The sequence below is a fragment of the Panthera onca genome, chromosome E3 (assembly GCF_046562875.1).
Source record: "Panthera onca isolate mPanOnc1 chromosome E3, mPanOnc1 haplotype 2, whole genome shotgun sequence".
Classification (NCBI taxonomy): Eukaryota; Metazoa; Chordata; class Mammalia; order Carnivora; family Felidae; genus Panthera; species Panthera onca.
In genome coordinates this window covers 23,860,697-23,874,516 of record NC_138354.1, presented here as the reverse complement: position 1 = coordinate 23,874,516, position 13,820 = coordinate 23,860,697, and the positions used below count along the sequence as shown (strand labels likewise).

Below are 13,820 nucleotides of genomic sequence, written 5' to 3'. Positions count from 1 at the left end.
CTGGGACGCTACAGCACGTGACTGCAGTTAATACTGTATATCTGAGAGCTGGCTAAGAGATCAGACCATAGAAGGTCTCATCAGGGGAAAATTTTTGTCAGTGTGTTAGTGATGGATGTTAAGTGGACTCATCGCGGCGATCGTTTTGCAACGTATACCTGTGGCGAGTCACGTTGCACGCTTGAAGCTGATACAATGTTACATGCCGGTTATATCTCAATAAAAACTAAATAAGTAGGGGCGCCTGGGTGGCTCGGTCGGTTAAGCGTCTGCCTTCGGCTCAGGTGGTGATCTTGTGTTTCGTAAGTTCGAGCCCTGCGTCGGGCTCTGTGCTGTCCCTGTGGAGCTGCTTCAGATCCTCTGTCCCCCTCTCTCTCCACCCCTCACTGCTCTCTCACTCTGTTTCTCAAAATTAAATATATTTTTTTTAATTTTTAAATTAAAGAACTAAATCAATAGAAAAAGAATTAGCTGATTCCACTGACTACAGGTTCACTGAGATGCCCTCTGTGCCAGTGTCACCACGACTCCTGTAAGACCTTGCTACCCACACCGTGGTCCACGGACCAGCAGGTCAGCCTCAGTGCAGAGCCGGTCAGCAATGCAGAATCTCAGGCCCCCTCCCTAGCCTTCCCCGATCGGAACGTGCATTCCAGCAAGACCCCCGGGTGGCTCAGAGGATGCACATCAGAGTGTGAAAAGCACTGATTGAAGGGACCCACCCCCAAGGAGAAGGGAAGGTGGGCTTAAGTGTAGGGAAGGAGCCAAGCCCAGACTGAGAAAGAAGGTGGGGATCCGGAGTTACCCCCAGAAGGCGCCCTGATAGTGTCCCCACGGTCAGGCCAGGCTGGCCACACATGGTCCCCGAGAAATTGAGGTCCAGTTGCCTGGAAACTTACCGAGCTATACACGCAACAGCAAAAACCATTCATCCCAACACCCAGGCCACACTTCCTCCCTCTTGAGAGCGGAGCTGAACATTCTGGGCCTCCCACAGCCTTGCTTCCCACCCACACCTCGGCTCCTCCAAACACGCTTCCTCCCCCCCCCCTCCCCCCCCCGCCTGCCGCACGAAACCGCTACCATCCAGGCCATCTTCTTCCTAAATGGTATCAATGGAGACTTTTTAACGTCATTTTTAATTAGCTAGTTGTTTTGGGGTTTTTTTAACTACAAAGAACACATGGTTATGGCAAAGAAAAACCCACTGAGCAGCAGAAAGGGAAAGGTGGAAGTAAGGTCCCATTCTGCACTACAGCCCATCCCTCTTCTGGGACCTCAGGAGTTCCCTGCACTCAGCTAGTGGACAGAAGGGACAGTGAGAGGGATGCATCTACCTTGTGAGCACAGCACAGAGCCTGGCTAAAGGTCGCACACTGCGTTTCTACTCACTGTCCGCGGCAGGAACCAGGTGCAGCGCCCCTCGCAGATGCATTGGGTGCTGGGAAATGTGGTCCTTGGCTGGGCAGCTGCCCTCTAGAAACAGCTCTGCTCTGGGGGGAGGAGCAGGGGTCTTTGGTCGGGTCTCCCCATCTCTGCCCCAGATGCTGCAGCAAACATCCATGCCCACAGGCCTTCACCCGCCTGTAAAGTAAATTTCCAGAAGTGGAATTGCTGGATTGGAGGGTGCATTTTAGGGCACCTGGGTGGCTCAGTCTGTTAATCATCCGACTCTTGATTTCGGCTCAGGGTTCGAGTGCTGCATCAGGCTCTGCGTTGACAGCTCGGAACCTGCTTGGGATTCTCTCTCCCTCTACCCTGCTCGTGTGCGTGCATGCTCGCTCTCAAATAAGCCTAAAAAAATAAAACAAACGGTGAGTTTTGCATTTGGCAAGGCAATCTCTACTTGCCCTCCTGAAGACCACACCCATCAACACTCCTACGGATATTGGAGAGTACTTGTTAGTTCAACACGTTGCCAGCAGTAACGGTTATCATTTTTTAAAAATATATTTTTCCAGTGTTAAAAGTGAGTAATATCTCATCATGGTTTTTTTGAAAAATTTTTAATGTTTATTTTTGAGAGAGAGAGAGAGACCTAGCATGAGGGGGGGAGGAGCAGAGAGAGAGGGAGACACAGAATCAGAAGCAGGCTCCAGGCTCTGAGCTGTCAGCACAGAGCCCGATGCAGGGCTCGAACCCACCAGCTATGAGATCATGACCTGAGCCAAAGTCGGAGGCTCAACCGACTGAGCTACCCAGGTACCCCTCATCATGGTTTTAATTTGCATTTAACATTGCGAGAGATGGAGAGTATCTTTTCGTGTATTTATTTTAATTCGAGCGCTTTTACTATTAAGTCTTCTTGTGACCTGTGGGCCTTTCTTCCACCGGCTGGTTCTCCTTTTCTGATTGATTTGCCAGAACTTTGAAACAATATAGATGACGTCATCCCATCGTTTCCCTGTCTCGCATGCTGCAAATATTTTTCCAGGGGGGTCCTTGTCCTTCTATTTTATTTGTGGTGGGTTTTCCCCCCCATCCCGGAGACTTGCATTTTTCACGAGGTCTAACTTCTCAGCTTCTTCCTTCATGATTTTTGTCTCATGCTTAGAAAGGCTGTCCTCGTGCCAAGATTAATTTTATGTTCTCACGTTTTCTTCTAGTGTTAGAGTCACACTTGAATCCAGATTCTGCAACTTGCTGTTGCTTTGGCGATGACGTTGGTTCTCGGTGCCCCAGTTTCCTCTGCCCGCAAGCAGGAATAGTGAGGGTGGCGGCCTCTTGGAGTTCACGTACAGACGGAGGGAGGCAGTTTTCCCGTAGAGCCGAGAACCGCTTGGGCCCCCCGGCCACTGTGCAGCAGGCGCTAGCTTATGTCCAGGGCGTCAGTGACCGCGTCTCTGTCAGCTTGGGCTGCTGTGACAACACTACCGTGGAGGGGTAGGGGGGCTTCAGCAACAGGCATTTGTTTACTTCTCTCCATTATGGAGGCTAGAAGTCCAAGATCAGAATGCCGGCCAATTTGGTTCCTGGTGAGAGTTCTCTTTCTGGTTTGCAGACGGCCGCCTTCTTGCTGGATCCTTACATATTATGGGAGTGGGAAGAGATCCTCTTTCCTGTTTCTCTCCTCATACCAGCACTAAGCCCATTTGTGAGAACTCCACTCTCATGACCTCCTTACCTCCCACAGGCCCCACTTCCAGAGACCATCACATTGGGGGCTGGGGTTAGGGCTTCAACATGTGAATCTGAAGGAAAAAGTCCTAAGCAGACCATATGGACAGCCAATGTGTGTTGCCTTCTTTTGTATTTTAATGTTTATTTTTGAGAGAAAGAGTGTGAGTGAGGAAGGGGCAGAGAGAGAAGGAGACACAGAATCTGAAGCAGACTCCAAGCTCCGAACTGTCAGCACAGAGCCCACTGTGGGTCTCGAACTCATGAACTGTGAGATCATGACCTGAGCCAAAGTCAGAGGCTTAACTTACTGAGCCACCCAGGCGCCCCTTGTTGCCTTATTTTTTTTTAAAAAGATACAGAATGTGAGGATTTCATACATGTGTACATTGTGAAATGATTACCACAATCAAGTTAATTAACACATCCATCACCTCATGTGGTTGCCCAGCGTGTGCACGCATGTGTGTGTCTGTGCACTGAGACTTAAGATCTACTGTCTTGGCAAATTTCAAGTATACAATAGAGTATTGTTAGCTGGAGTCACCATGCTGTAATTAGATCCCCAGGACTTAATTCATCTTCTAACTGGAAGTGTGTACCCTTTCACTAACGTCTCCCCCTTGCACCCTCCCTCCTCCCCTGGCATCCACCATTCTACTCTCTGGTTCTCTAAGTTCTACATAGGGAATCATATGGTATTTGTCTTTCCGTGTCAGACTTACTCCCCTCAACCATATAAAAGGAAAGAAACCCTGCCGCCTGTCACAGCGTGGATGAGCCTGGAGCACATTATATGCTCGGAGAAATAAGCTGTACCCCCATTTCTGTGGGTAGCAAGGGACAGGACTCAAACTCAGGGCTCTTTGACTCCAAATCCCATAGTCACAACCAGCCCCTAGAGTAGCCCACTGCTCCGTGAACATCTCTGTGTATCACATAAGGAGGGTCCTTTTCTGGTCTGTCATATGGCAGGACCGAGGACAAATTCCCCAATGCACGAGGTGTGGAAGAAAGAATAGGCTTTACTGGGGAAACTTGCACAGCAAGGGTCTCAATAGAAGAGGCAGGTGTGGGGTTACTGTTTTCTGACCGTCACACTGAGAGATGTGCCAGGGCCTGGCTAGACTGGGTTTATGCTCCAGGGAAGGGACTCTGCCCCCACACCTCCATCAACTTCTCTTCTTATGGGGGAACAGCCCTGCCAGTTGGGGGGTAATCACACTACTGGGACACCAGGCAGGCTGCTGTTTACAGGAGATGCCAGCTGCTCCCAGGAGTTATCTGGGAAAGCCCACTGCCCAGCACCTTGATGGCCTATAGGAAAAACTGGGTTCGGGCATAGGCCCTCTTGCCAGAGAAAAGAAACCCTCCTCCCTGCGCCCCCTCCCCCACAGCCCGGCGTAGGGAGCCAAGTTCAGGTAGGGAGCCCTCACACTGGGAAATGAGGACCTTCCCCCAGCCCCTGTTTCCACAAGGCTGTGTTAACTCCCAGAGGATAGAGCCTTGCTTATCTTTGTATCTCTTGCATACAGTAGGTGCCTAATAATGCTTGAATACATGAGTGCATACCAGGTGTAGGATAAGCATTGTCGATGTAGAGACGTGACAGTCATGATCCCTGCCTTCCATGACCTTACACTCTAGGGCTCTGATAGACACAGATCATGTATCCGTAGTGGATATACCACAAAATCACAAGTGTAGCAAATGCCTAAGTCTTCCAGGAAGGGGAAAAGAAGGGGGGCCTGGAAGGCTCCCTGGTGGAGGTGATGAGTTGAGAGCTGAAGTTTCGCCCAACAGGCTGCAGGGGACGTCGCCCAAAGGATACGATGTGTAAAAGGTCCCTTAGCACGAAATAGAGTCTTGTGGGGAGAGCCTTGAATAGACCACGCTGGCCACCCAGGTGGCCATGGGCCAGATTAAGAAGAGCCACATAAATCCTGCCAAGGCCTTTATCCTGTGAGCAGTGAAGAATGGTTGACGGAGGTCAAGCTGGGACTTCATGTTTTGCTCCAGGGTCACCTAAGTGTGAGGATTCGGGGCCATGGGCCTGGAAGGAAGTGGTCATTTCTCTTCTCAACCAGATGAGGAGAAACGGCCACAGGTGCTGTGCCTGCGCTGGGCTCAGCACACGGGGGGTTGGCAGGTTTTGTTTTAAGAACCGGTTTCCTGCAATAAAGCCTTTTTCCTCCTCTTCCACTCTTAATTATCCCCCTGGAGACTGCAATGATTTTCAAGGAGCCTGTTGCCCAGTTAGGAGCTAATAAATCACCCAAGTCCCCCAGGCAGCCAGGCTTCCAGAACACATACATGGAGTGCATAGATTTAGTAGAAAATGAAATCTGCCAGAGAATCCTCTCGGTAATAATCAGAGGTGTGCTCGTACTCCAAGTTCCCAGGGAGGCCCTGCTGAGGCTCCCGTGTGCGGACACGCGTAGGATGTCTCTTGTGTGGACAGTGGGGGCCCAGGGAGTGGTCTCTGCCCCACGGGGTAGGTGTAAAAAAAAACAAAAAAACAAAAACAAAAAAACCCTTTCCAGCCTCAAGCTGCCAAGAGAGTATTTAGATGTTTTTTTTCTTTTTCTTTGGTAGGGTCCTCAGGAAGTCTGTGATTTTCCCTCAGGAAGTAGGTAAGAGTACAGACTTTGCCTGCATGGGGAAGAGGCCCACGTCTCCAGTGGCACTTACAAATGGCTTCTTCCTCACTCTTCCCGGATTAAAGCCCTGACTTTCTGTTTTTCTGTACCCCCTGCCACCTGCCAGTCTTCTTGGTGCTGAGAGTAGGGAACAAGACCGACATCAACCCGATTCTCTCAGAACTTACAAGAGAATAGTGGTTAGGGGCGGGGATGGGCAGAGACCTAAACATACAAGTAAACAGATATTAGAGAGTAATGAGCATCATCACATTACTTGTGAGAGCCCATTTTAATAAGGCTGCACTTCCCAAGCTTTTCTGATGGTAAGAATCATGGGGAACCCACTGAATCAGAATGTACAGGGGAGGGGCCTGGGACTTTTTTTCTGTAATGTGCACCTCAGTTGATACTCATGAACAACTGTATTCAAGGCTAAGTGGCTAAAGCAACAGTGGTTCTTGGCCCTGGTGAGCCACTGGGATCCTCTGGAGGGCTTTCAAATTGCAGGAGTCCAGGGCCACTTCCAGAGTTTCTGATTTAAATAGTCTGGTGTGGGGTCTGGCCGTTTAAATATCTCCAAAAACCCTGCAGGGGGTCCCAGTGGGCAGCACGACTTTACCCCCCACGCCCCTAGCCTCACTGCAGACTGACCACAGCCGGGTTCTCACCCATCACCGTGGGAGTCCGGGGCGAAGGACGGGGTGTAGGTAGCAAACCAGAAAGGGCACAAGATGTGTTCCTTCTTACATCTCATTTCACCTTCTTAGATATGGAGGTTAGGTTGAAGCAGAGCCTGGACCTCCCTCAGTCTCTGTGCCTGAGTGCCTGTGGCCTTGATAAAATTTTGAAAATGGCACCGTGATCCCCCCTCCCAGGACTGTCTACTGAAACCGTCCTCTGCCCAAGGCCAGAATGCCCAGAAAAGGCTGTGCTTCCTGAACTAACACTGGTAACTTGGGAGGACTCAAGATGACCTCTCAACAGGCACTTGCCTTTGACACTGGATCTTTGACCCATTTACTGAGCACCTGTGGTTTGCTGGGTGTTGTGCTAGGAAGGCAAAAACAAATGAGAAACATGCCCAAGTTGCTGACAGTGTGGTGATATAAGTGAATGCATATCTGCTAAGTTCTGCACAATGGGATGAGGGTGCTGGCAGTTGGATGCACCAAATGTCATGAAATTACAAGAAAGGGTTCACAGAGGGTGTGACTTTTGGTTCGGGCTTGGAGAGATGAGTCAGTGTTCACTAGAGTGAGAGAGACAAAGAAAGATGATCCAGAGTCTTAAAAACAAAAAACTCAGCAAGTTGCAAAAGCACATGGCGTGCTGTGGGGAGTGGACCTTGTATTCAGCATGACATGAGCATTGGGTTGCCAGGACGTGGCAAGAGATTAGTTCTAGAAAGGCAAGGCAGTGGCCTTAAGTACCAAGTCAAGGAATACGGGCTTTATTCAAAAGAAGAGTTGGTCATTGATAAGATTGGATTTGCTTTAGAGAGATTTCCCTGGTGGACACAAGATGCGGAACAGACTGAAAGGGAAGAGAGAGCGGAAGCCTGGAGGTCAGGCAGAAATATATGACAAGAGCCTGAGGCTATGTGAGCGGGCTGGGAGAGGCAGGGCCTACTTGAGAACTTTCCGGAACGAAGAACATTAGATGCGAGAAGGAGTCAAGAATGACTGTGAAGGTTTTCTGCTTTGTGAGTGGATTCACGGTGACATCATCTGCAAGGACAGGCAAAAGAGAGAAGTGAGTTTGGGGAGGAAAATGGGGCGTTCCGTTGTTGAGGTGAGGTGTCCAGTCTGCAGAGGGTAGGGCGTCCCAGTCTGGAGCATGGGCGAGTTGGATCGGCAGTTACAGACCCGTGAGCCAGCAGCTCCTCAGTGGTGGTTAAAGGAAGGAGTGAGGTCGACCTGGGAGGTCACGGGGGGTGGGGGGAGTGCCAGTTAGACCCTTGGGAAGATCCAGAATGGCTCCCTGCCCTCATGGAGTTTGGGGGAGCGTGGCCTCCACAGAGAGGAAGCCGGGTTGTAAAAGATAAGATTTGCATTCTCAGGGCGCCAGCACCAGAAACCAACTCTCACTGACTTCAGCTAGTAATCCTTTATCGGAAGGACATGTAGGGACTCACAGGGCACGGAAGAAAGCGGAAGAACCGGTCTCAGACGGGGTGAGCGTCTGAGCGGGGTGAGACGGCCACGGGGACTTGGAAGCAGAGGCTGGTGAGGAGGCTTCCAGGCTCCCGTGCCTGGTTGGAGGATTCAGCCCAACGGTTTCCAGTCCAAAAGATACATGTTTAGTCTTCATGACACAATTGGCACCGATCGTCTTAACTCCAGTCACGCACCCACCCCCCGGGCCTGCCAAGATTTTAATCCAAAGCAGGAGGGGTAGTTCCTCCAAGAGAAATCTGGGGGCTGTTGCCAGATGTAGGAAAATTGCCGCTGAGCAGGTTAAAATAACAGATGGGAGGTGAGTGAGTCCAGACTGTGAGTGTTAGTTCTTCCAGTCACTTTTGCAGAGCCACAGTGTGAAGAAAGGAGGCCGAAGCTGAGAGAGAAAAGTTCAGCTGTTTTTAGCGGCCGGAAACAGGTAAGCAAAATTTAAACAATGACACGAGGAGGAAAAATGAGCCTCTAGGAAAAATCTGATGCCCCCCAACACCTGCCTGTGCAAAGAGCAATGAGGCATGTAGAGTCTCTTGCACATTATGCTCACAGGCCCCCCGCACTCGACGCTAGCGACCCCAGGAGAAACAGGTAAGGGATGGAGAAAATGGCAGTGCACAGGAGCCGTGCGACTCGTGGTGTGCTGCGCGATCCCGTTTACAGTCTGGTGTGAGTGCCTCCTTAGTATTTGTAACTCGGTTTTGCAGCCGATATGCCAGTGAGGAATTGGCAAGGTGGAGCTTCTGTTTGGGGGACAGCTGGGGGAATGATGTGGTTCTCCGGAGATCACTGGAATTGGGCAGAATTTCCCAAACTGGTAACAGAGAGAGACATTCGCTGGTGTTCCTGGCAAAAGTATCCTTAGATAAGCTTGGGAAATGCCGTACCTGCGCTTCCTCTCTCGGGTATCCTTTAGTGTCTTAAAGGGTAATGCAAAGAAATCTGTCTAGTAGCTTGTCAGGTCAACTTTTTGGTGTTGCAGAAAACCTTTATATCAATAACCCCCATAGGGTTTGGAAAGTCCTTAATATTTATTTTTGAGAGAGAGAGAGAGAGTGAGAGCAGGGGAGGGTCAGAGAGAGAGGGAGACACAGAATCTGAAGCAGGCTCCAGACTCTGAGCTGACAGCACAGAGCCCGATGCAGGGCTTGAACTCACAAACCGTAAGCCGAAGTCAGACATTTAACTGAGCCACCCAGGTGCCCCTGGAAAGTCCTTAACTTTAAATGCACCATCACGGGGCACCTGGGTGGCTCAGTCAGTTAAGCGTTCCACTTGGGCTCAGGTCATGATCTCACGGTTCGTGAGTTCAAGCCCCGCATCAGGCTCTGTGCTGTCAGCTCAGAGTCTGGAGCCTGCTTCACATTCTGTGTCTCCCTAACAACTGCCCTCTTCCCCTCACGCTCTCTCTCTCTCTCTCAAAAATAAATATTTTTTAAAAGTTTTACAAATAAATGCAGTCACATCTATATAATGTCATCTGCTCTTGTCCTTAAGGCCAACACCTATTTACAGTGTGGGTCAGGTCATAATATAATACAGCCACGTTTCTAAGAAAATCCAGCCAAAGAATTCTAGTCATGTGTACTTGTGATTGTTTGCTAATGACGATATCCTATTGTTAAAAACGAATGGCCTACTCCCTGTTGATAAGTCTCAAACTTCCAACTCACAAGGGTCCGTTATGGACCTTGAGCCTGGAAACGAGATACCAGTTGTATCAGCCCGTCAGGTACCCGGTGAATTTGAAGGTTCCAGGGGGTAATGTGCAGGTTTGCGGGGAAAGCACCAGGGGCAAGGATCTAGGAGCACGGGTGGACAGGGGAGGCCACCTTGTCCTCCAAGACCAGCGGGAGGGGCGCAGGATGGGTGCAGATAACAGTCTGAAGGCGGACGAGAGGAAGGTTGAAGGAGCTGATCTGTAAGTGGTGGAGACTAGCTGTGTGTTGATGCAGAGGAACAGGGGTCGAGTTGGGAGCTCATGGTGAGAAGGTAGAGCACTTTGACGAACTTGAGAGGTAAATATAAAAAATGAGCAGTGTTTGAGAGTTCAACTGAAGCTAGAATTCATAAGCATATCAAGGATCCAGTTGTCAGGGTCACGGGTTTCCTTTGCTGCTGTTTGTCATCCCCAGGACAGAATGGGAGAGAATGAAAGGTTGGAAGGACACATTGTTAGCGATGGGAGAACACACAGTACAAGGAAGTGGACGAGGAGGTGATGCTCATGACCGTGACGCTACTGCAAGTTATTCATGGGCCCAGAGCAGGCATGGAGGAACGTGAAATCGGAGAGAGTCAGATGAATTTCAAGATCAGGCATAGTGAGTTTGAGACTGTGTTAAATAAAGGTAGGAAGAAATAAGGGTATAGCCTGTATTTAGCCTGTATTAGTTTCCTGTGGCTGCCATAACACATGACCACAGACGGGGTGGTTTAAAACGACTAGCTTGTGGTGGTTGCCAGAATCCTTGGCATTTCTCAGCTTGTACGTATATGACTCCGCACTCTGCCTTCATCTTGACATTACCTTCTCTGTCTCTTCACCCCTGCTTGTCTCTTGTAAGGCTACTTACTGCTCGTTGGATTAGGGCCCACCGGATTCAGGATGGCCTCATCTCGAGATCCTTAACTAACTTCTATCTGCAAAGACTCTTTTTCCAAAAATAAGGTCACATTCGGAGGTTCTGAGTGGACATGTCTTTCAGAGGGTCACCATTTGGCCCATCCCATGGTACTAGAGTGGAATTTCAGAGAGAACCGTTTCAGAACTAGGTCGATTCCAATGACAAGACCCAAGGTATGGCCATGAGGAGGAGCTGCCAAAAGGAAGGAGAAAAATGGAGACTTGGGTTAAAGAACTGTGAAGCTGGGTTACTGGATGGAGATGATGATGGGACCTGGGAAGAAGACCAGGAACTAGGAATGTGTGCGCCAGAGGAAGGTGAAGATGATGAATGCTTTGGGGGTTGGTGAGTCACGGTGGGGAAAAGATGTGGTGGTTCTCAACTCTGCCTCCACACTGGAACTATCTGAAGAGCTTTTGAAAAGTACCCACCCCATAAATTTCTCAGTTCATCTAAGACGGGTCCCAGATATCTGCATTTTTTTAAAAATTCTTTGGGTGGTCTAATGTGCAAAACACGACCTTCAGAAAGAAGTAGAAACTGGGAGCCAAGGGTGTTCCCCTCCAGCAAGGCTTGAAGGAGACACATCTGGGAAGGAGACTTCAGAGCTTCCCACCATCATCCCTTAAAGTCTTAAGCACAACCAGGAAATTAAAAAGTAAGGGAGCAAGAGGTTGCATCACCTGACTTCCTGCTGAGGGCACGACAGGACTGGAGTTCCGTGCTATTTCAGGCTTATGCCGAGGACGTATTTCAGATGCGTTCCAGCAGAAAGACATCAGAAGGCATTTCTAAAACACTTGTTATTCATACAAGACTTGCCCCAAAAAGGTTTTCTTAATATATATGGAGAACTATCTTTCACCAGAATAATATTTAGTAGCTTCCTACTAAATATATTTTTGAATATGTAATAAACGACATTAAAATTTTCAAGTAGCATAAAACACAAATATAAAAAATAAAAATTGCTTTTTAGACAAAAAGTAATTCTTGGGGCACCTGGGGACTCAGTCAGTCAGGTGTCCAACTCTTGATCTCAGGTTAGATCTTGATCTCCGGGTCATGAGTTCAAGCCCTATACTGGGCTTTCCACTGGGGTGAAGCCTACTTAAAAAAAAAAAAAAACACTTATCCCTGACCTTCTCACTCTGCCCCCACCTCAAGACTCCCCCCAGAAACAACCGTTTTTATTGTTTCTTGTGTATCCTTCCTGAGGTGAATGTGCTATATCTTGCCTATTTAACACCGTACCTTGGAACTCATTCCCTATTTGTACACACAGATCCACCTGATTCTATTAACTGGCTGTTCTATCATTTATTTAACCCATACTGATGAACATTTAGGTTGTTTCCTCTCTGAAAGCAAACCTGCTAAGGATTTTTTTAAACAACCAGCATGAGTTGAAGTGGGTCCCTCACTGGAGATCTAATAGAGCGTAGCGATTATAGGCCGTGGTATACTATTGTAAACGTCAAGCCTGCTGAAAGACTAGTTCTTAAAGTGGGTTCCTTACCAGGTGAATGCAGGCGGACCTCCAATGTCACCGAGGTCGGGGGGGTGGGGGGGCTCCACTAGGGAGCAGGGTGTAGGGAAATGATCTGACCCTGCGCTGCTTCTGCCCCACAGGAGCCTGATGCCCCGGACCCTCGAGAGCCAGATCACTCTGGAGAAGACGCCCAGCTACTTCGTCACCCAGGAGGCCCCCCGACGCATCTTCAACATGTCCCGAGACACCAAGCTGATCGTGGTCGTGCGGAACCCGGTGACCCGCGCCATCTCGGATTACACGCAGACGCTCTCCAAGAAGCCGGACATCCCCACCTTCGAGGGCCTCTCGTTCCGCAACCGCACGCTGGGCCAGGTGGACGTGTCGTGGAATGCCATCCGCATTGGCATGTACGTGCTGCATCTGGAGAGCTGGCTGCGGTACTTCCCCCTGGCTCAGATCCACTTCGTCAGCGGCGAGCGCCTCATCACCGACCCGGCCGGCGAGATGGGCCGGGTCCAGGACTTTCTGGGCATCAAGAGGTTCATCACGGACAAGCACTTCTACTTCAACAAGACCAAAGGCTTCCCTTGCTTGAGAAAAACAGAATCGAGCCTCCTGCCTCGGTGCCTGGGCAAATCGAAAGGCAGAACTCATGTACAGATCGACCCTGAAGTGATAGACCAGCTGCGGGAATTTTATAGACCTTATAATATTAAATTTTATGAAACTGTTGGACAGGACTTCAGGTGGGAGTGAGCCACCGACATGCGAGGGCTCCTCCTCGTCTCCTCCGTGGGGTTTGCCCGTCCCGCCTGTGAGCCTCGGCCCCCGGCAGACCCACGCTCCAGCCCCCTCTCCCAGCTCGGGTTCCATCATCCCGGAACTGGGAAGCCCAGCTAAGGCCACGAGACTGGGGGGTCCCTGCCACTAGCTCTCCCCAGTCTGTCTAGGCATAGCTGACCTGCTTCTGGCATGGCCAGTCCATTCCGAATCATTTCCCTTTGCCCACAAGAGGCCTTGGGAAACTGCTTTAAGAGCAGATCTTCTGATTATGATGGATCCTGTAAGTGGTGATGGTTCTGTTGCTGCAGACACAGCAGTCTGCCCCTGTCGCTGTCCACCCCGGAGTGGGCTTGCTAATTCTGAGTGGCATGTACCTCCCCTCTGAGCTTCACTCTCCCTAGCCTCCCTGGGGGGTGGGATAGGAGACCATCCTCTTCCTCCTGACCTTAGCCGCTCATCGAGACATTGCAGAGCCCAAAGCACTCCCTGGCCACTCCTAGGAGACAGACCCCCTGATGATGAAATAAACCAGAGATTTCAGAGCCTGTGGTCTCCACTCTGCTTGAAGGGTAACTGTCTTTGAAAAACCACTTTGTGACCCACCCTGCTCCCCATGGACAAAAGCACATTAATTCTGCTGTTACGGGTACTTGCCTCACGCGAGCTTTCATGTTCAGCATGCGAAGAAATCATGCTTGTCCATGTGAAATAAATATGGCTCTCTCGTGTCCTTAATGCCGGGCTCTTCTCTGTAAGCCAGGCCTGGAGCACAGCTCATTCATTCGGCTCCTCCTGTGTAAGATGAGGGGTCAGTGCTGAGGAGGGTCCCGGAGAGGGGCGGGGGGCGGGCACGCTCCAGGAGGGCAGCGAGGGATGCACAAACCACGTGGACAAGAAGCAAGGGCGTGAAGGTGGGGAATGGGGAGAGGAGGTTCTTGCTGGCAGAGGCTGCTGCAGAAACATCATGTGGAGACCTGTGCAGACA

General features: G+C 50.1%; 1 protein-coding gene across 1 annotated transcript in view; it reads left to right on the top strand.

Annotated features, from left to right (window-relative positions):
* Positions 1–13,570, top strand: part of HS3ST2 (heparan sulfate-glucosamine 3-sulfotransferase 2) — a 93,936-nt gene extending 80,366 nt beyond the window's left edge. The window contains exon 2 of the mRNA XM_060648767.3: positions 12,190–13,570. Within this exon, the coding sequence (XP_060504750.1) occupies positions 12,190–12,808 (619 nt within the window). The 3' untranslated portion in view covers positions 12,809–13,570. The remainder of the gene's footprint in view (positions 1–12,189) is intronic.
* Positions 13,571–13,820: the final 250 nt, after the last annotated feature.